At 40.6% G+C, this 22,882-nt stretch overlaps 1 protein-coding gene across 2 annotated transcripts; it reads left to right on the top strand.

The window, feature by feature from the left end:
• The first annotated feature begins 348 nt into the window (after positions 1-348).
• SERPINF2 (serpin family F member 2) lies at positions 349-18,771 on the top strand. 2 transcript variants are annotated; one of them, XM_075196697.1, is made up of 8 exons: positions 349-448; positions 852-912; positions 6,832-7,237; positions 8,243-8,386; positions 10,548-10,751; positions 13,601-13,743; positions 14,965-15,169; positions 18,084-18,771. In XM_075196697.1, exons 2-8 carry the CDS (start codon positions 856-858, stop codon positions 18,401-18,403), a joined length of 1,479 nt encoding a protein of 492 aa, XP_075052798.1. In that variant the 5' UTR covers positions 349-448; positions 852-855; the 3' UTR covers positions 18,404-18,771. The 2 variants fall into 2 exon arrangements, with proteins under 2 accessions (XP_075052798.1, XP_075052799.1); XM_075196698.1 differs by lacking the exon at positions 349-448 and adding an exon at positions 576-627.
• Positions 18,772-22,882: the final 4,111 nt, after the last annotated feature.

Genomic DNA, 22,882 nt, shown 5'->3' with positions numbered 1-22,882 from the left:
AAAACAAAACAAGAAATGTAAACAGTTGCTTATATTTTTGGGCGAAATAAATTCATATATCTAACTATATTAATCTATTTTCTATTCAGCAATACTACAGAGGGTTTCAATGCATCATCAAGCCCTAGGACATCCAGATCCAATCCAGGTACTGTCCATTTGTAACAAAACTAGTGATTACAAGGATTTAGCTAGAGTGGTGATGCAGGAGTGTCAAAGCCATTTCACCTGGATCGGTCTGTGCGCAAATACTATACCATTGTGTACCTGCACTACTGGGCGATTGCAAAGCTCAATATTTGTTGAAAACCTCAAATAGTGGATGTGGTAATAAGCCTCATCCAGTGACCTCATCAGCGGGAGGAGCTTGTGTTTAAATCCAGAGAACCCGCAGTTCGTTCTTTTCCTGTGGAGAACTCTAAGAAGCATCGCAGGGCGTCAGAGGCAGGTGGGTGATGGGTCACTAGAAGAGCTTGAATCCATTCCAATGTAATTGTGTTAATAGATTTTCTCCCCTCTGAGTGGAACTTCCGACTGATCTGTAATACATGTGTGAAGTCTCTATCCAATTAATGCCCCATTCTAGTGCATAAGTTGACGAACGGCTGGTTCCCCCCTTTCCATTAGGTTGTAACCAAACCATTTTACTTGTGCAAACCCCATTCTATTGCATTAGGCTTGGGTTCAGTGTCATTATTATGTACTTTGGAAAGATCCACTGTATTACAGGGATGTAAGACTTTGTTATATGAAATTAGCCAACTGAAGCAATTAAACATGCTTGTGTATAGTTGTAAGTATTTATGTAGTATTTGCTGCGTTCATATAACAGTAAATCTTCTCTTTTTCAGTATAATGGAAAGAGTGGTGTTCTGTCTCATTGTGTTGGCTGGAGTATGCTGTTCATCAGCTGTAAGTTTTTGTCTGTGTTTTTTGTTTTTTTGCCTCCCCTGTTTATTCTCTAATATCATTGTTACAGATAATATTTATACATACTGCATATATGCAAACGGAAATATATTAAAACTTGTGCACACCAGAAAAGCACTGTAGCTTATAGCAGCCAATTTGTAAACTAATTGTCGGGGTGTTTTGTTTTGTTTTTTGTTTATTTTTTTCCCCAACACCAGGAGTGTTTATAAAAAAAGGACAGAGGTGTCCATTTATTAATAAATGGTAATAGGGCTATTTTTTTACATTTTTTTTTTATTGCTGCTTGTAGTGATTATAGAAAATCACCTGTTGCCATAATTTCTCATTAAAATCTAGAAGAGGCTTAGATGCCTCTGCAAGACTGGCAGGATCGGTAAGGGTTAACTTATCGCTTTGCTGGCCAGTCTGAAGGGCTATGCTCCTGTGTGACTTGGCTAGCCAGTTCACAGGTTGGCAATGGAACTGAAAGCTCAGACCTTTTCCACTAAATACATTTTTTTTTTTCTTTTTATTTTCTTCAAATATTGGCCATTGAAAAATTATTTATTCTAAGAATAAAGTATTTTTTCATACATTCCGAGATAGAGATAACTGATGTATTGCAACATTACTTGTATTCTTGTGAAATAGGATCCCCCATGCACAACTTCTATAAGTGTGGTCAATATTTTTGAAACTGAGGTATGTGTGTGTGTGTGTATATGTGTATATATATATATATATATATATATATATATATATATATATATATATATTATATATATATATATATATATATATAATTTCATTCAATTATATTTCCCAATAATATAGGCTTCAAAATATACTGGGAAATAAATTATTGTGTGTTTAACTGAAAATGTTATCCTCATTGACTTGTTACTTTTGACTCAAAGTCCTTTCATGGAGTGTGAGCGTTTTTGCATGTAAGCTACTGCTGGTGATTTGGTTAATGATAATCTGAGAGTAAAGTTTGAATATGGTTCTATGTATTTACATTTCAGCTATAAAAGTCAGCTTGGGTTTCATGGCAGGTGTGCGACCCTCTCTGCTGTGATCCAATAGGCTTTCCTTTAAATGCAAATATTTGCATGTTTCCCAGAAAATTCATTGAAATGCCAGAGACTAAAGGGCACTGATACCAAAAGACAAACTCAGACTAGCTTTGTAAGCAAACAAATCCAAAATAAAATGCTAAAACTCACTTGAACAGACTGTACTTTAGAAACATCATCCTAAAATATGATTTCCTGAGACAAAAAGTGGAATAGATAAGTGTTAATTGCTCAATTGATTTCCATTTCTAATTAATGAGATATTTTGTACCTCATCAACATTTATTTATATAGCGCCAGCAGATTCCGTAGCGCTTTACAATTGGGAACACACAATAATAAAACAATACTGGGTAATACATACATACATACATACATACATACATACAGGTAAGAGGTTGAGGTACCTCAAACACTGTTCCCATCCCATTAGTACAACTCCTGTGACTTATCCCAAAATATCGGTGAATCTTCTCAAGTACAGAGATATGAAATGTGGGTTGTTTTTAAATAAAATATCTGATGTAGTTAAGTAGGGAGGCTTAAAGAAAAGATTATAGTGTAAAGTACGGTCTCATTTTAAAATACAAAGTGTTCCAATAACTCCTGATTGGGTCCTGTGAATGTATCAAGGAAAATGCCTCCTATTGTATAAATACTTATTTGTAGTCCTAATACCATTAATAATGATTACTACAAAGTCTATGGGAGCCATAGAGAGCAGACAACTCAAGATTAAGGGGGGAAGGGGTGGTGGCAATCTAACATTACTATAGTTCATCATCCTCATGATTACTATAGTTGCAAACATTTTAAAACTGTCTGGGATACTTTAGGGGCGGATCTAGAAAAAATTTCTACCCCGGGCGATTTAGGGAGGGGGGGGATTTAGGCCCTGCCCCCTTTCTGACTTCTAAGGCTGCCGGCAGCTGCACACTATGTGCAGGTCCGTTCGGCAGTGACAATGTGCAGCCTGGTTGCTCTGATTGTGTTTAAACACAATCAGAGCAACCAGGCAGCACATTGTCACTGCCGAACGGACCTGCACATAGTGTGCAGCCGCCGGCAGCAAGCCCCTGCTAGGGCCCCCCCCTTGGGTCCGCCACTGCTGCAGAGCTGCTGCATCTAAGCACATCATGAATTATACTGTTGCAGTCAAACTTGGAGCACTACAGTTGCAATCATGTCTGGTTTGCTCACTTTAATTGTAAAATCTTTTTTTGCTTTTTAAATATCTATTTTTAGTGTGCATTTGGTAAATATTGAAAAATAGGGACATTTCCACAGACAAATCTGTAAAACCTGCGTCTGTCTCTGGAAATGGGAGACAATTGGCAAATATGCCCTGTAAGTGTATTTTAGTCGAAGCAAACCAGTAAATCAACCCGGGACAGGAGTGAAAGTCCTTTTAAACTTTTCTCCAGCTTGTTGCTATGAAAAGCAATGAGCAGCCTTTACAGCATGATGGGGTGTACAGCCCTTTAGCAGGAACCATGGTCCACTGTTCTCTTAAAATGAATGTGTAGATCAATAATTCAAAAGACACAATAACACATTACACTATTCATGGACACAATCTTGTCGGTTGTGGACTATGGTTGTGTGACCCCAAAATTGCAGTGGGTGTAACTGCTACTTGGCCTAGATCACAAAGACCATGTAATGCGTTTTCATACTTTGTGCCACTCTATAGTGGTCTGTGATATTGTGCCCACAAGTTTAGTTGTTCTAACTGTGATGCACAGAAGTCTCAAATTAATGCTGTTGGGTAGAAAATAATATATATTCTGGTGCATTTGCCATGGGATGATTTGCAGTAAAGTGAATATTAACAATGGGTTATGTTGCTGTGTAATATAGTAATCTATTGTGTGTTGATAATATTAATCATTTATTTATAATGTGCCATAAAACTCTGCAGCGCCATGCAGTCAACTTCAATCTTACAAAATACATTTGCACTTAATAACAGAACAAGTACAGATGACGTTGATAAAAGAGGTGCTGACGTGAGACAAAGGGTAGCAAGTGTCCTGCTTATGAGTTTACAGTCTATAGAAAGAGGGAAATGCTGAGCTAGAGTAACTCGGTCGACATGGGATGGGAGCTGGTCGAAAATGCAGAGGGGTTAGAATCAAGTGGGAGTAGAATCGGCTATAGTGAAGAAGCGGGTTTGAGAGAGCACTTGAATGACTGAAGAGTGGGAGAGTATGGCAGGGAAGGGAGTTCCATAATTGGAGCAGCAATTTAGTTTTGGTGGAAGTTAGAGGTGGTTACAATTGAGGGGATTGTAGAGGGGAAATAGAGTTGAGGGAAAGGCCACATGAAAGACGGTTGCAGTAGTCAATACAGGAGAGAATAGAGAAGTGTTTTGGTAAAATCCTGAATGAGAAAAGGTTGTAGTATGGCAATGTTTTGAAGGAGGAGAAACAGCTTAAAGAACTAGATATGTTGGAATGAAGCAGAGGACTGAGTCTGAGATCACACCAAGGCAGTAGGCTTGGGAAACAGGAAAGATAATGATCTTGTCAACCGTGAGAGGGAGACTAGAGGAAAGGTATGCTAGGAGGGAGAGGGGGATGGGATGTGTTGAGCTTAAGGTAGCATTGATCAATCCAGGTGGAGATGGCAGAGAGGCAATTGGACACACTGGATAGGAGAGAAGTTGGGGGAGGGAAAGTAGATTTGTGTATCATCTAGGCCATCTATTTTATTGCTGTATCCAGAACAGAACCTTGAGGAACCCCAACAAATAGAGGGAGTGTAGGAGAGGATGTGTCTGTAGTAGACACACCAAAAGCGCATTCAGAAAAGTAGGAGGAGAACCAGGGGAGAACAGTGTTGCAAAGGCCAAGGAAGTGAACTGATTTGAGGGCTGATGACCATCAAAAAATGGCAGAGAGGACAAGGAGGATGGGTAGTGAGGAGTGTCTTTGATTTAGCCATTAGTAGATCGTTGGTCATTTATTTAGAGCAGTCTCTGGAAGCGTTTAGGGCAGAAGCCTGATTGTGGAGGGTCTAGAATAGAGAGTGGAGGGAATGTGGGTCAGTGGGTGGTTGTATGCAAGCCTCTCAAGTAATTTATAAGCAATATAGAGGAGATCCGGTGGTAGCTGACGAGAAAGGTACGGTAGAAAAGATTATTTTTGAGTGCTTTTTTTTTTTTTTTAAAGAGCCAGTGGAGAATGATGGGTTGACGTGGTGAGTTAGGTGCAGGCTAGCATTCGGGGGTGGGGTAGTAAAAAGATGGGATACATTTGTAATGGATGAAGTCTGCCTTGGGAGTGAGATTATTGCCATTCACACTGTGATACAGGAGTACTTTTTTGGGTAATTGATCTGTTTGGTGTACCGGGTTTGGATTTGAGACTATCTAGGGATGTGACGAGTGTGGTTGACACGAGACTGCCGCATGAGCGTAGGTGATGGTAGATATAGGAGAGAGGTGTGGTTAAAGTGAGGCTGAGAAGAGGACTGGGTCAAGGCCATTTAGGGGTCGCTGTGAGCATACAGATTTGAGGGCAGGTATGGGTGCAGAAGGCAATGAGGTATATGGAAAGGAAGTTGTGGTTGGAGAGCGGGAAGACAGAGATTAAGAAGGTGGAGATGACACGGATTAAAAAAAAACAAGGTCCAGGGAGCCTTCATCATGATGGTTGGGACATGTTGTCTACTGGTAGAGATCACGGGAGGAAGTAAGCTTGAGGAGTTTAAAGGTGGCCGTTTCAGTAGGATTGTCAATGTGGATGTTGAGATTCTCTTGAATAAAAGTGTGTAGGTCAGTGAAATGGAAGAAAGTCAGGAGGTGAAGTTGTCAATGAATTTGGGAAACTGGGATCGGGGGGTGATAGATGACAGCAACGTGGAGATGGAGAGAAGAGATATATTGTATGGATTTCAAAGGATGAGAAGGATAGGGGTATGGCACGTAAGTTGGAACCAGCAGAAAACTACACCATCTCCTTGTCTGTCACTTGGTTGAGAAGTTTGGGTTAAGTGCCAGAGGGATGGGTTCAGTAATGACAATTAGACTGAATTAGTGAGTGTCGTGCATCGGACCTTCTGGTGCATTTACTGAGGTCGGGTGGTCCTGGGTCCACCCGTTGGCCCCGCTGGGCAGACTTTTCTTAAACAGCGCCAGTGCTTCTTATTGCTGCAGGCTGCCATGTTGGATTGTGTGCACCCACCCTTTTAAGAACGGTCATGATACTTGGCTCCTGTTAGTTAATTTAGCTCCAGGGTACCCTTTATACTTGCCTCTGTTCTAGCTCTGGTGTCACCTCTATACTTACCTGGGTTCTCCAACTGTCCTTATCCAGCCATCTCTTGCACTTGTCTTTACTGCTATAGCGACATGCAGTTTATGGCCCCATGTGCAGGCCCAAGATGCCGGTCACGTCTTATGCCTTCTTGGGGGTGGGGGGGGGGGGGCACAACCTCCATGGCACTAGCAGTGAGGATCATAGATACTTGTAGGTTTACTGGTGAAAACCAGACTGACTGCATTGGATGTACTAGATTCCTGCATGTTTGGCTGGTGGGAAACAAGAATATGTGATATTAGAGTAATGGAGGGATGAGTAAATTAATTGGGGTGGTAGCTGAATCGACCTAATACAAGGAAGAGGTGGGCAGTAGTAAATAAGAGATATCTAAACAAGAGCGACAGAAGGGGCACGTGGTAACTGAGCATGCCTGAGAATGTGTTAAGGTTAGACTTGTAACAAACAATCTCTTTGGATAAATGTACAGTAACCCTTTTCTTGACAACAGCTATTCCCAGCAGTGTTTGTGAATGACCATCTACAGCAATATATATGTTATGTTTTTGTTATTTATGTAGGAGGAGAATGTGAAAGAATTGATTCCAAGTACGACACCGATTACTACAACTCCTTATGAACAACCAACAGAGGCACATGTTGCAGAGTCTACCTCTGACAGTTGGTTAGATCTCTTTCCTTGGGCAACCACAACTACCACATCTACTACAAGTACTGAAACTGCCCCAACAGTGATTCCTGAGAATGAAGAAAATTCAGCTGAAGATAAAGAAGACTACAACACCTCCTCATCTTCTGAGAGTGACTGCAATGGAGATTTGTCACCAGCAGAAATGCAAGCTTTTTCAAAGGCAATGATGGCATTCAGCAAGGACCTCTTGAAACAAGTCCACCTGGATTCTCAGGCCCCAAATGTAGTTGTGTCGCCCTTGAGCATTGCTCTGGGGCTCTTACAATTAACATTAGGTAAAGGAGCTTGAACTGTTAAGTGTGGCCACGCATAAATGTATTTTTCAACTCTGATAGTAAATGCTTTATAGAAAATTAGAATGAACACGCCCAAATTATTTGCTTGTGACAGTGACAAGTTTAGTTATCATTTTGTTTATATTGTGCCACCGTTATACCCAGAATTGTACATAGGGAATTTAGACTAAGCACCGATGGGGCAGGAACAGATGCGAATGTAAATATTCTAACACACACACACACGAGGCCCTAGTTGTTAACTCATAACCCCAGGGCTTCAGGCAGCAATATTTACCACCATGCCACAGTGCTGCCCACAAATGGTTTTGCTGTTGACAGGGTGTGTGTGGCCGTGAAACAAGCCTGATGCCAGATAATGATCTTATGCAATTTCTACTTTATTCACCTTAATATTGATGCAGAAATTTGCATTGTTGTGCACAGTGAAACTGCTCTATTTTCCTCTATTTCATCCTTTATGAAAATAAAGTACAGCTTGGCACCAGACAATAGTGTGTGCCACGGACAGTGCTCCCCACTATTTGTCTCCCCTGTACTCTTGGCACACTGTAGTTACAGTATGGCAGGGAATCTATTGTGTCTTGTCTAATAGTTGTGTACTTCTGTAGGGAAAGGAGAGATTAAATAAAATAGAGGGACTCTGACTCCCATTTACAGAGCAAATAAATCCTTTTAAACAACCAACAAGAGAACTGTGAACTCTATAATCATTAAGATGACACATCTAAAATAAATTGGGCTGAGGAATGGCAGATGGCATTTTTGAATGGTAGCCATAACATGGTCCTACATTTTGGAATTCAATTAACCCTTTGTAAGTAATAGTATTCAAATGTTTATAAACCTGCCTAAAAGTTTGGGGGTTATAGCTTCACTTCAAATGGAAAATTATAATTTTACAGTATTGTGTAAATTTAAACACTCATTATTACACAACAAATCTTGTATTGGTCTGTGTTGATTCCTGTACTTTACATTCAGGCGCAGAGAAGGAGACTGAAAAGAAGTTGCTAGAGACACTCCACATGGAGTCATTGCCGTGCCTTCACGAGAAATTGCATCAAGTGACAAAGCAGCTGACGCAGACTGCCCTAAGTATAGCTTCTCGCATATACGTCAAAAAAGGTATGTCTAGTACATGGAGTAATAAACTTGTACATTCATTAAAATCTTGATGGGAAATCAGGTCATAAAATAACTAAATACTGCTATACCTACATATGAAACCAGCACCATTTGGGAGTGATATTTACTTGCTAAATACAGATAGTAACAACTTATTGGGGGGGGGGGGACAATCCTCTAGCAATACCTGTTTCTCTTATTATTATTGGCAGTTACATTGGGACATGGTTCTTATTTTTTCAACCATAACTTTATTGCTGTTTCAAACGTTTAATTTACATCATACTTTGTGTTTATTGTTCTGTACTCTTTCAACCTGTATGGTCTACTGTTTGTACTGTGTACGGCGCTGTGGAAATCTTGTGGCGCCTAAGAAATGAATGATGATAATAATAATAATCTTGTAAGTTTAGGGGAGAGGATACAAAAGAGTGGAGTGGGATGGCAACTCTCAGTCTGTTACATGCACGTTGTACAAGAAACAGAAATGAAAATTTATGTGTCGGGAATAAATTCTCGTTCTATCAGCAGGGGGAAATGTTAGAATATGTATGTACAGAAATATTTAGGTGTGACGTGGAGACCAATAAGAAATATATATATATATATATATTTTTTTTTTTCTTATTGGTCAGAAACTATAAATATATCTATTGTAAAAGGGTGCATAGTAACCCTGTGCTAATTTCCTGAGGGTCTGCTACTGCTCTATGGTAGCATGAGGGTCCATTGGTGAAATAAATGGATATTAAAATGGTAATTACAATATTGCCATTAATAATATACCTTCAAAATAGAAAAAGGGCTTAAACTAGAATCTACCCTTTGTGAGCAATATGATTTCTGCTCAGTTTACTCTGTGGAAAGTAGTTACTGATACAATTATATTTATTCCCTGTGTATCGAAATCTCATACAAGACAATATGTATTCTTATTAACAATGGGTATTTCCAGTAAGATTTTACACATATAATAGCGTATAAAGCATAATATATTTTACATGTAGTACAATGTATGGCATACTTCAGCGGGTTTATTGATGTAGAAATGTGCCTTTCCTTTCCTATCTGTGTATGAATGTATGTATCTCAAATTTCAGTGTGTTTCTGTTACTTGCAAGTGGGGGGGGGGGAGTTTGGGTGCAAGATGATGGTGGACATACAAAGATAACATTACAAAATTGAGGCTGGGCCTTATGTCTCTGTTGGCCATCTTTAAACAAGCATATTACCTAATACAGTCCGTATTAAACTGACAGTATTTACTCAATTCCTCCAGCACCAGACTGCATTACTTAACATTCCTATTTATGCAACACAATCTACACACAAAAGGACCCACTAGCATTACCCCCTTAATGCCGGCAGTGTGACTGTCTGTATTTTCGGTGTCGTTGATTACGTTGTTGACATTTTGTGTGCATTTCTTACATGTAGGTTTTTATGGTGTCGGGATTTATTGACTCACTGTTTCTAACGTTGGGTATTTCTTACTTGTCATTTTATGTGACGGGATTTTTGTGTCCCTGTTTTTGGGGACTGGATTTTCATCATAGGAAATTTATAGCCCACCCATCCTACCCAGTTACCACCCAAACTATTCTCCATGTTGCCTTACACTGCAGCTCCTATATAATCTATAAATACTTGCCTCTCCACGGAGTTTTCAAATAGATGTCTGTATTTCACGGTTGACACCCAAAGGTGGGTGGAGTATCAGTATGTGATGTGATTGTAATTAAAAGATGTTAATTACAAAAGGCCTCTATAGGAGAAAACCTGGCCAAGCAATGGTCTGTGTAGGTCATATTTCAAAGCCAGAAAAACTGGCTATGCTAAACAGAATTCTAATGGAGAGGGGGGGAGGGGGTCTTAATCTATTATAAGATTATAGATCATTTTATTGTACATAGCTGAGTTGAGTGTAAAAAAAAAAAAAAAAAGTCTGTGGGAAATGCAGTTTCTTCAGGGATAAGTATAAAATTGTAGGAGAGCAACGGAGGATGAAAATGACATGTTCACATAGGTGAGAGTGAGTCTTCTACTACTGAATTTGGGACACAATGGAAGCCAGGAAAGTTGAGTTTGCATTTTTCCTAGCATTCTCCACATCATACTTTCAAAGCCTTTACAGTGTTTCTCTGTTGTGTTCATATCATAGGTTTTCATGTTAAAAAAAACTTCCTAAGAAAGTCTGAGCAGCTGTATGGATCAAAACCTAAGACTCTTGGGCTGAATATGAAGCAGAATCTGGAATCCATAAACAAGTGGGTCAGTGACGCAACGAGGGGCAAGATCCCAAACTTTCTCTCAAACATCCCAGCAAACGTTGTGTTAATGCTCCTCAATGCTATACATTTCAAAGGTAAAATAAACTTGCTTACATCTCTTTATTTCCTCCATAATGTGTCTGTATAGATATTTATATAACCTGGTGTTCACAATACAGCCAGGTTTGCATGTGTGAAAAGTTCATATTTTAAAACAATATAGTGGATCTACTAAGCATCATCGACTGTCGTGGTACATCCTGGCCTTATACTGGTCATCGCCAGAACACTTTGCTGAGAGTGTCTACCTAGGTATTGAACATGTTCCCATCCTGTCTAAATTGGTTGCTTTGAATGACCACTATATCCATACTGCAGGGCAGGCAGCACAGACCTCCTGCCCTATGCTACAGTACAATTCCTCCAGGATGCTGCCAGCAGAAGGTGTTGTATTAGTATACCTGTGTATAGCAATGGTTTAGTACAGATATGTTTAGGCCATAAGAGGAGCAGATACTGTACACTATCTATGCAGACCCTCAATCACATCTCAGAAGACTCCTTGACACAAGTTGTCATAATACAAATTATTCCACAAAGTCACGGGACAAAATGTAGGCAGTAGGAAAGGAAAGCCGGTCTTGAGATTTGGGGGTTTATGTATTAAAGTGCGATCAGCCCGTAAAACAGAGAACGACAGTTTTCTTAGTAAAATGGCAATCACAAGATGTATGAAGGGTCTTTGGCAGGAGACGTAACCCACTTAACCCTTCTGAATGCTGTAAAGCTTTGTATTTCACAGAAATCGAACGCTACCTGTCACTTTCTGTGGGATCCAGCTGAAGCCTCTCTGGCTTCGCTGGATCCCTCACCTGCGCAAGTGCTATGCGCCTAATGCTTCCTCCATTCACTGGCAGCGTTGGGCTACTGGTAAGTAAGAAAAACCATTTGTGCTAGAGGGGGGACTTCGTCTGAGCCACCAGAGTAGCCCCGGCATGGTACATTTCAACGGGGCTTAAATATGAATCAGCGCGATATTCAGCGATGCATGTTGATTGGCACTGCATGATTTTAATACAAAAACCCCTTGGTCTTAATCGGGATGTTGGAAGGTCAGTACAATGGACAAACAGAGTAATGTGTTTGCCAAACTTAAAATTACTCTAAAGTTAATTTTTTACAAACATGCAATTCACAGCACAAATGGCCTTTGGGGATGGGGCATGCTTAATTTTGAACAAATGCACCCATTTTTAAGACTATGGGGACTAAGGGGTAACATTTTCGAGTTAAGATGGTAGTCTGTTGGGAATGGAACAATTTCCTCTCAATAAATTCATTTTGTGTGATGGGATTATTTAAATAAGCTGCATGGTGGAGATCTCTACCTGTATTTGAGTATACACCATATGTCTTGATTTGTACCAATAAATTCCATTTGCTAATCTCCCAGTTATTGTAGAGTAAATGTGGGACAAAAGCAATATTGAATCAGAGGCGAATCCCCATAGCCCAAAATATAATTACTTTGACATATAAACTATAATATAGAATTATAAACAAATTAATGCTACACAGCCAAATGACTATATAAAGGAGAGAGAACAAAGATGACACAACCATTTTTAATAGAATTTTCCTGCACACATTCTAGTCTTTGATTTTATTTCACTGATATTTAATGGAAATTCGATGGTATAAAAAATTCATTTTAATGCAATAAAAGTTGTAGTAGCACTGACTCCTTATTTTACCTGTTCTTCTGCTCCGTGTTTATTGCATTAGCCTGCCTGAAGGCTAATGCCTGGAGTTTCTGAAGTATTGGTATTTTTGTTTATTCTTCTGTACTGTTTCATCCTGTATAGTCTGTTTGTACTGTGTACGGTGCTGCGGAAATCTTGTGGTGCCTAACAAATAAATGATAATAATACAAGTGAATGTAATAATCACACATGTGCCAATAAAATAAATAGACAAATATTTAAACCGAACAACTCCCTCCCTCTTTAGTTATAGGGCGGCAGCCTTCATCTCACACACTACTTGTTTCACATGTATCCAGAAAAACCTATAACAAGGTAAGAAAGAGGCACCCAATGGTGAAGTAGTCTTTATGTATACAGCATAACAGTGCACACATTCAAGTGTCCCGTACCGAATAGAGAATAATTAATAGCTTATCTGTATTTACTTAGTGGAATCTCCTCCAGACTTTTAGGATCGGTAGACTTCAACATTCGCATGCATACTTAATAACCAATGCATACATAATACACTCGGATAAAAATACAGATTTGTTATTACATGTTTAAACTGTGTGTTCCTTTTTGGAGGTACTTGGTACATGTGAATAGTGAAGTGTGCCTAGCCAAAAAAGACTGGAGGAGATCCCACCAAGTAAATCCAGATAAACTCTGAATTATTCCGTATTTGGTAAGGGGTGACTTTATTTGTTATAAACATAAGCTGTATTTTACCATTGGGTGCTGCCTTTCTCACATTGTTTATACAGTAAAAGTTTATATATTAATTTTATATGCATCTCAGAGTGTAAAGTGACTTTCCTCTTCCCTTAGCTGATGTGTTAATGAACTGGTGAGTGGTAGCACCTCCTATATATTTAAATTTGGGCATTTATTCCAGGACATGTGGAGCATTTGTTGTTTTTTTTTTTTCCACCCAAGTTTAAATTAGAGAAGGTGGTGGTTCCAATTTAGGACCAATCTGCAAATACAAGTAAAAGTTGATTCTTCAGGGGTGTGTACCAAGACCATGAGATGAGCGTGCCCGATAAAACGGTGCAGGTCTGCATTTTTCGTCAGCCATAAATGTCTATTTCAAAGTGGACAAATAACCTCATTTAAAAAATATTCAGTTTGTGTGTTTTAGAATAACTTCAGGTAAGGGTTCCATGATTCTACAAAATGTTCCTCTTTGTGTCCAGGTGTTTGGAAAAATAGGTTTGATCCGTCTAAGACTACCCAAGATGTTTTTTACATAAATGAGAATGAGACCGTGTCGGTGGATATGATGCATGCAATGAAGTACCCACTGAGCTATTTTGTGCTTGAGAAGCTGGATAGTCAGGTGAGTGATGAACAGTCTGCATTTTATTGTTCTTTGAACTGGGACAAATGTTCAGCTCTTTCTTGATGGGTAAGACCCTCTACTATTGATGTATTATTGTGTAAATGTTCAGTAAATATATAGACATTGTGAAATATGCTTTGGAACTATTTTTTTGCGCCTTTTTAAGTTGTACAAAACTTCAGTGAAATGAAATATATATTTTACACACATATGTTTAAAGATGGCACAGAATGGATATTTAACAAACATGTGATATGTCCGGGTGTGCTTTGTATAAATATACTATTATGCCATTGTAGCACAGACTGAGCCCACATTTCATCAGATAGTGGTTGGGATATGGACCTCACAAATGGCCCTTGGTTCCACAAGAGGGCAGCACGTTACCTTTGTAGAGAAGCATCAGTTCAGAGTAGCATGAAGAGTTTGCTGCTCAAACAGTAGGTCAGTTTATGTCTGGATAGTCAAGCTGATAACACCACCCCATCCAATAACAGATTAACATGCTACATATACTATGTGAATTGGCAGCACTCGGTCTTGCTAGGAAGATAACCAGACTGTAAATTACTCTGGCTGCATCGGACTCCTGTGTTGTCCATCCTTGGCACAGGAGGACATTATGCCATATACTAAAACTGACTTGGTCAGAGTAATGCCAGCCCCTTGCTGTTGGTGATGTGTAGGCACAAATCTCCCATAATACTTAGTGATGTGAAAGTAAATACATTTTGCAGTAATACAAATAAAAAGAAAATGTCTGAATCCTGAAAACATCTGGAACACCCTTAAATAACTGCATAAAAATGGTAATTAAATGATTCCTTAAGCACTTAAAAAATAAATAAAAAAAATTCCTTGTTTCTGTACTATAATTATAGGGCTACATACATTATTGTGTAAGTCAAATGAGACTGATTACACCATTCTAAACGGCAGAATGGATTTTGTACGCGATGCCGTGTATAGTCCTGTAGCACACCTTTATACATGTGCTGTCCATTCTGACTATTTTACGGCCTACAAGAAAGGAACGCCACCAAGAAATATATACAGGGCATGTACAAAGATCGTTGTAACTTATGCTTCCAATAAGGGAGATTAAACGTGTGTAGTTACAATGCATTTACATCAAAATTAGAGGTGAACATTAAGGTTTAAAATCACTATAGTTTGTGTACTTCATGAGTAACCTGTTGCTTTTTTTCTTTTACAAAGGTGGCCAGGTTGCCATTTAAAGGAAACATGAGTTTTGTTGTAGTAATGCCGCTTCAGATGGATTGGAATCTTTCAAAAGTACTGGACAAGCTGAATAAGACTGAACTTTACAGTCGACTGCACAAGGAGAAGCCAACAATCTTAAGGGTTCCTAAGTTAAGTCTGAACTTTAAACTGGAACTTAGCCATGTCCTGACCACCCTTGGTAAGAGAAAGCATTATTATTATTTTATGTAGCTGGTGTAATCCAGCAAATCTTTTATAATTACTAGACTATGAGGAATAACAAATCTTTTCCAGAACAAGGGAAGATGTTGATTTAGTAGTAAATAAAAGTGGACTCTCCACCTATTGCAGATTAGATGAACAGAGGACAAATAAACATAGGTTACATTTCCTGTGAGATATAGCTGTATAGTTTCTTCAAAATCCACATTTAAACATATAAAAAGTGTCCTGGGCAGGTATGAAACTTTCCATGTCCTTGCAGTTGCTTGCTCACTGTGCTCTTAAGACACTTTCTATTCTCTTTAAACTGAAGGAAGTCTGTCTGCTTTCAAAACTGGCTTCTTATTGGCTCTAAATAATGACATTATGAATAATATCACAGGATTCTGAGCCTACATTGCAACCTGACAACTGACTTGCATATTAAAATGATCTCTCTAAGGCAGTGGTTCCCAAACTGTGCGCCTGGGGTGTCTCGGCGATCTCACAGGGGTGCCAGGGCCAGTGGTAAGTAAGGCAGTGGACTACTTGGTAATTATTTTGGCTTAGGGGTGCCTTGAAATAATTCTGAAGACCCTATGGGTGCCCTGAACTGAAAAAGTTTGGGAACCACTACTCTAAGGGCTTTTATGTAGGGTTGGAAGGAAGTCCAAAATGGAAGTGCAAAAAGTGTTTGTTTTTGTTTTTTTTCCTCATTGCACAACCTCATTAAAAATGAGTATTTGTTAGCCTGTATGCAGACTGAGATGTAGCTCCCATTGTGGGAAGGGATGGGCTAGCCTAGCTTGAGTACAGTTGGGGTGTGTTAACAATCTTTACGCACTATGTAGATTAGGAAGTAGCCACAGATATCTCCTCTTGGGTGGCGTATCTATTGAATCTGCTTCCCCCACCCCGCCTTGTGCAGATCCATGTTTTATCTGCCTGCTAACGATAAATAAGAGAAAATAAGTCCAATAAAAATACAAACCAGCTCTAGTGCTGCCAGCCTTGGATTTTATTGACAAGATCCGTGGTATTCCCCCCCCCCCCCCCCCCCCCCCTCTCTGCCAAAACCAGCACTTTGCTTTGCCAGTCAGTAGTGGTGGCAATATAGCAAGAAAATCAGCAGGGTGGTGTCACCCTGCCATAGTACCAACCAGTGTTCTCCCCAGCACCTATTTCCCAGGTGCTTCACCTGGCTGTTTTTACTTGCCACCCGGCTCTTGGAGCCCAACAGAGTCCTATTATAATAGAATAAACCGTTGTTTCTCCTATTAGAACAGGCACTATGTGAGCACTACAGCCAGCAGTGTGTGTTAGACCACTGACCACCAGTCCTGACCGGTGTGGGCAATAACTTCCAACATTTGTCATTATTATTGCCATGAATTACATGTTCCCCCACCCAACTGCTTGTTAATGCCACCTGCCTGGCAAAGTTTTCTGGGAGAACACTGCCAACCATACCTAGACCAGTATGCAGCGGGCTGAGTTCCCTAGGGGAATTGAGCCTTCATAAAGGGGGGAATGGCCGGAGCGGTGGGTGTGGGTTAGTAAATTTAAATGGTTAAATTCGCATTTTGTTATTGCTGCAATACTACAGGTTTCTGGTTTCCCAGGTAGTCTTTAAGTGATTGGCGCTTGTAGTACTACAAATGCCATCATACCCATGTTTGCCAGGGTATGCTGGCATATGACCAGACCTCTCTATAAATTGCCTGTAAACCTGACATATAGGGACAGACTCAATTCAGCATGAGGTGTCAGTGAACCTTCTCCAGATGGACATATTATGGAAAGGAATCTGCGCTCATTTTCCCTCGCGTCCCTTAGAGGTGTGCAAGGCGATGTGTCTCCGGGGGCACATTGTGCCTGATGCCGAATTGCATCAGCCTGTAAATGTTGTATTGCCACCTTTGCATACTAATGCTGGGTGACAAATCCTGCAAAATCTAAATGAAAATCAAACTGATGTGACCATACATGCAGCCATCCTGATAACCAGTTTGGTCATTTATTTTGATGAACAGTGTTGTGTGTGTGTGTGTGTGTGTGTGTGTGTGTGTGTGTGTGTGTGTGTGTGTGTGTGTGTGCGCGCTCCAAATGACTGGCAATAAACATAAGATTAGGATCTACTGGATGTTGGTCAGGACTGGTATAAAATGCAGTTGTGCAATGACCATTTAATACGCTTTGTAAAACTGAACGTGCATCAGAGTGCTCAGGATGGAAGTTCCTACTCTGCCTATGTGAATGGCCACTTTATTCAGGCATAGGAAGGGGAGGGAGGCTATAGAAGCCCAGACTACAAATTGCATCAGTATGTTTCTTTCTCTTAAGTTATTGTGAAATTAAAGCACAAAGAGTTAGAGTTTATCTTTTCAAAATAGGATATGCACAAAAAATGCAGCCTTTTATTTTATGTAATCAATCAGGTGGTCAATCCATTCTCTACATAGCTCACACTATGTGCTTCTGAATCTCCTGATAAATCAGTACCACTTGCATTTGAATGGGGTGGGGGGGGGGGGGGGTATAAGAGGCTCACAACTTTTTTTTTTTTTTTTTTTTTTTTTTTTTAAAAAGCACATGTAATGTGTAGTATGAATGAGCTTTCACTGTGATCTAAATCGGAGAGTCTTGCACCTATCCTATCCTCTGGCCTTACCGACAGTGCATGTTTCGTGCATCACCTCACAGGAGTCCACTTTTGGACAACTAGTATGGTTACTCTTCTCAGATCCCTTATTTCCTGGAGCTACCTAGAGCTCAAAGGGATAACTGAGTAGACTTAAGTACCCAACTTTACTAATTTGTGGCCATAAATGTATTCATATGTCTGGAGGCATATACAAATGTTGGATGACCGCTCCCATGTATCCAATCGTAATGTTTACTTGTCTTTTTAGGTCTTGGTCAGCTGTTCAGTAATCCAGATTTAAAGGGGATCTCAGATGAGGCATTGTTTGTGTCCAGCGTTGAACACCAGTCCACATTGGAGCTCAATGAGGAGGGAGTCGAAGCCGCTGCAGCCACAGCAGTCCTCATGTCTCGCTCACTCTCTACTTTTAGCATCAACCGCCCATTCGTATACTTCCTGTTTGATGACATCACAGGTTTGCCCTTATTCTTGGGGTATGTTCGTAAGCCAAATCCTGGCTCTTCACGAATGAAAAAGGAACCAGTTAGCTCAGATAAGTTTGTCTCAAAGGTTTTAATACCAAAATAGGAAGTGTTGGCTCTTAGAAGAGCTAACTCCATCACCCCATGTAGGACCGTTTGGTATGACCCATGGAATGGTCTAGTTTATGGAAGGACTGGAATGCTGTGTTGGTCTGTAATGAGTTGCTTTTGTGTTCCCATACTACATGTGCTGAAGAGCCATACTTCTCGCAGGATAGGACTTTGTTAAATCTATTTCTCACTTATGAAGATGCATTGTTTTTATTGTGTTTTAATCTGTGTAAATGTTGCAGTATCCCTGCAGATAAGACACACAAGTTCCCTTTAGAAATACTGATATTTATCCATTTATGTATGACCAGCTGATGTCCATGTTTACCAGTTTAATAAAACTTTAAACTTTATTTTTATTCACCTAGGCTTGGCAATGTTTTTACAGGAGCATGAAGTATTGAAATAAAAAAATCCAGTTGGCTACATACTGTTATGCATGCTTGGGCCTACACTCAGTACGCAAAGTACTAGTTTAATCATTTTGAAGGATGATCAGTGTTTTATGGGTCAGTAAAATCGGTAGAGATCTGCTGTTAATTCATATCCCTAAATTTTATGCCATCTGCTCAATGCTTTAACACTAAGGGGCATATTCAATTGTCTGCGTTACTCGGAAAAGTAACGCGGCTTGCGCACGATTACCATTATTACAGTACCTTTAACGCCAGCTCACAGCTGCGAGCTGACATCCGGCTTAGAATCCCCATAATAACGGTAATAGTTTTAACGCCGTGTTACTTTTGCAAGTAACACGGACAATTGAATATGCCCCTAAATGATTTCAGAGGTTCTAATTCTCAGTAGGGATGTGCACCGGCGACTTTTGAGGTCTCGTGTTTTGTGTTTTGGATCCGGATTTTCTCGATGTTTTGGGTTCGGATTTGTTTCGCAAAACACCTGCCGAAAGGTTTTGGATTCCGATTTTTTTTTAAAAAAAACTAAAGTGTAAAAATCAAGTTTTTGAGCTTATTTTCACTCCTACGTTATTATTAACCTCAATAACATTCAATAACAATAATTTCCACTAATTTAAAGGCTATTCTGAACACCTAACACCTCACAATAATTTATTTTTTTTAGTACAAAACGTTGCAACGAGGTATCTTTCTGGACTGCGTAGAGGAGTGTTCCCCACAATATAATTAAAAACCCATCAACTGGTCTGAATTACACCCAAAAGTAGTATCTGGACTGTGTAGAGTAGTGGGCACTGGGCACCACAATAAAAAATATATAGAAAGCCTTCAACAGGTCTGAATTACACCCAAAAATAGTATCTGGACTGCGTAGAGTAGTGGGCACTGGGCACCACAATAAAATATATAAAAAACCTTCAACAGGTCTGCATTACACTGCACATACGGCTGCTCCTCCATCCTCTCCATCATATACATGTTGGAGTTTCAGCGTGTGAAAACCTCTTGTTTTTGATAATGACAGTGCATTTTGAATATTTTTCAATTTGCCCCACAACACTGAATGTACTTTTATCTATGATACGCATCTATCTTTCTTGACTGCGTAGTGTGGTGGCCCCGGTACACAATTTGGTACCGAGGCCACAATATAATTAAAAAACCCTCCACGGGTCAGAATTTCACCAAAAAAGGGTATGGACTGCGTAGTGTGGTGTGCCCGGAACACAATTTTTTACAGCGCCAACAACATGATTAAAAAATTGGGCATCAACTGTCACCGTTGTTTAATATCTGATACACCTAAATATGGACTGCACAGTGGAGTGGCCCCGGTAGTAAATTTGGTGCCGGGGCCACAATACCTCCAACTTCCAAGTGTAGTGTTTATAAAGACAGACAGCGTCGAAGTGTTATTAGTTGACTTTCTTAACCCTAAAATTGTCCCTGTTGCAAATATTCGTGCAATGGAGAGTTACTTTTTCATTGAAAGACTCAAGCTTTCAAGTGTAGTGTTTTATAAAATATAAACAACAATACAGTAGTTTTAGAGCACGTCAATACCTCTTGTTTTAAATTATGACAGGGCATTTTACTTTTGGTTTAATTTCTTGAATTTGTTTAAATTTGGTTTTACTTTTTGAACATGGCAAACGACTGTTGATTGGTCATATAATGCAAAAAAAAAAGTTCCAAGATGGAATTGTCCTTGGGCCCTCACACCCACCCTTATGTTGTTGAAATAGGACATGCACACTTTAACAAACCAATCATTTCAGCGACAGGGCCTACCAAACAACTTTGGCTGAAATGATTGGTTTGTTTGGGCCCCCACACCAAAAAAGCTATTCATCTCTCCCTGTACAGACTAAACAGGCTCTACTGAGGCAAGATGTCGTCTTCATCCTCAACCTCTGATTCCTCTCCCCCCTACAGTGTGTACTTCCTCCTCATCACACATTATCAATTCGTTCCCGCTGGACTCCACAACCACAGGTCCCTCTGTACTATCTGGAGGGCAGTGCTGTACTTCATTGAGGAATTGATTATTCATTTTTATAAACATCATTTTTTCAACGTTATGAGGAAGCAACCTCCTTCGCCGCTCACTGACCAGGTTCCCCGCTGCACTAAAAACTCTTTCCGAGTACACACTGGAGGGGGGACAACTCAGGTAAAATAGAGCCAGTTTGTACAGGGGCTTCCAAACTGCCTTTTTTTCCTGGCAGTAACAATAATGGACTGTCTGACATGTCTACTTGGATGGTGTCAGCAAAGTAATCATCCACAATTTTTTCTATTGTGACAGCATCCAATGCAGCGAGTGTAGATATGTCTGCAATGGTTGGCAGGTCCTTCAGTCCGGACCAGATGTTATCAGCATCCCGCCAGCGCCTCTTTTAGGAAAACTGAGCTTTTTCCTCGCAGCCATAGATGTGGAAGAAAATGAGGGTGGAGCTGTTGGCATGTCACGGTCCTCTTCAGAGGACAATCTCCTGACCAGCAGGTCTTTGCACCGCTGTAGACTTGTGTCCGCCGGAAACAGAGACACAACATACGCTTTAAACCGAGGATCGAGCACGGTGGCCAGAATGTATTCCTCTGACTTTAAAAGAGTGACCACCCTCGGATCCTGGCAAAGCGTACAAAGGGCTACATCCACAAGAGCTACATGCTTGGTGTAATCGCAATGGCTTACCAGCTCCTCCCTCACTTTCTCCAGCTGCTTCTGCAACAGCCTGATCAGGGGAATGACCTGACTCAAGCTGGCAGTGTCGGAACTGACTTCTCGTGTGGCAAGTTCAAATGGCTGCAGAACCTTGCACAACACGGAAATCAGTCTCCACTGCGCTTGACTCAGGCGCATCCCCACTCCTTTGCCTATGTCGTAGGTGGCTGTGTAGGCCTGAATGGCCTTTTGCTGCTCCTCCATCCTCTGCAGCATATAGAGGGTGAAGTTCCAGCGCGTCACAACCTCTTGTTTGAGATGATGGTCATGCTTTTGGTCATGCTTTTTTGATGTGCCTCTAGTCTGCGGTAGGCACTGGCTGAATGCCAAAAGTGTCCAGCAATTTTGCGCGCCACCGCAAGCATCTCCTGCACACCCCTATCACTCTTGAGGTAATGCTGCACCACCCAATTAATGGTGTGGGCAAAACATGGGACGTGCTGGAAATTGCCCATATTTAATGCCCGCACAATGTTACTGGCATTGTCTGATACCACAAATCCCCATGAGAGTCTAAGTGGGGTAAGCCACTGGGAGACAATTTCCCTCAGTTTCTCTAATATGTTGTCAGCGTTGTGCCTCTTATTAAAGCCTGTAATACACAATGTTGCCTGCCTTTGCACGAGCAGCCATTTTGTAGATGCTGCTACTGATGCAGCTGTTGCTGCGGAAGGGGATGCATCTACCCAGTGGGCTGTCACAGTCATATAGTCCTTCGTTTGCCCAGAACCACTTGTCCACATGTCCGTGGTTAAGTGGACAGTGGGTACAACCGCATTTTTTAGAGCACTGAGGACACTTGATCGTACTTCTCTGTACATTTTTGGTATCGCCTGCCTAGTGAAGTGGAATCTCGACGGGATTTGGTACCGGGCACACAATACCTCCATCAACCCTCTAAATCCCACTCCACTGATGGCGGACACCGGGCGCACGTCTAACACCAACATTGCAGTTACAGCCGCAGTTATACGCTTTGCAATAGGGTGACTACTATCGTATTTTGTGGTCATGGCAAACGACTGTTGGATGGTCAATTGTTTTGTGAAAGACTTAGCGGTCTTACGACTTCCCCTCTGGGAAGATGACCGACTAACAGCAGCAACAGCAGCAGTGGCAGTAGTAGGCATACCGCTGCAGGATTCCTCGGATGAATCCCGTATTGAGGAGGACTCCGTCTGGCTGCTGACTTGGGCTGCAGGACTGAATCTGATGGAGATTGTGGAGGAAGTTGACGAGGAGGGTGTTGCTGGTGTGTATCCAACTGGACCATGGGATTTAGGTGCCGGTGAGGGTCCTAGCCCCAGTTCCTGAACTAACCACTGAA

This window comes from Mixophyes fleayi, chromosome 2 (genome assembly GCF_038048845.1).
Source record: "Mixophyes fleayi isolate aMixFle1 chromosome 2, aMixFle1.hap1, whole genome shotgun sequence".
In the NCBI taxonomy this organism is placed as follows: Eukaryota; Metazoa; Chordata; class Amphibia; order Anura; family Limnodynastidae; genus Mixophyes; species Mixophyes fleayi.
The sequence above is the reverse complement of the archived record's forward strand: the minus strand, read 5'-3'. Positions and strand labels throughout refer to the sequence as shown.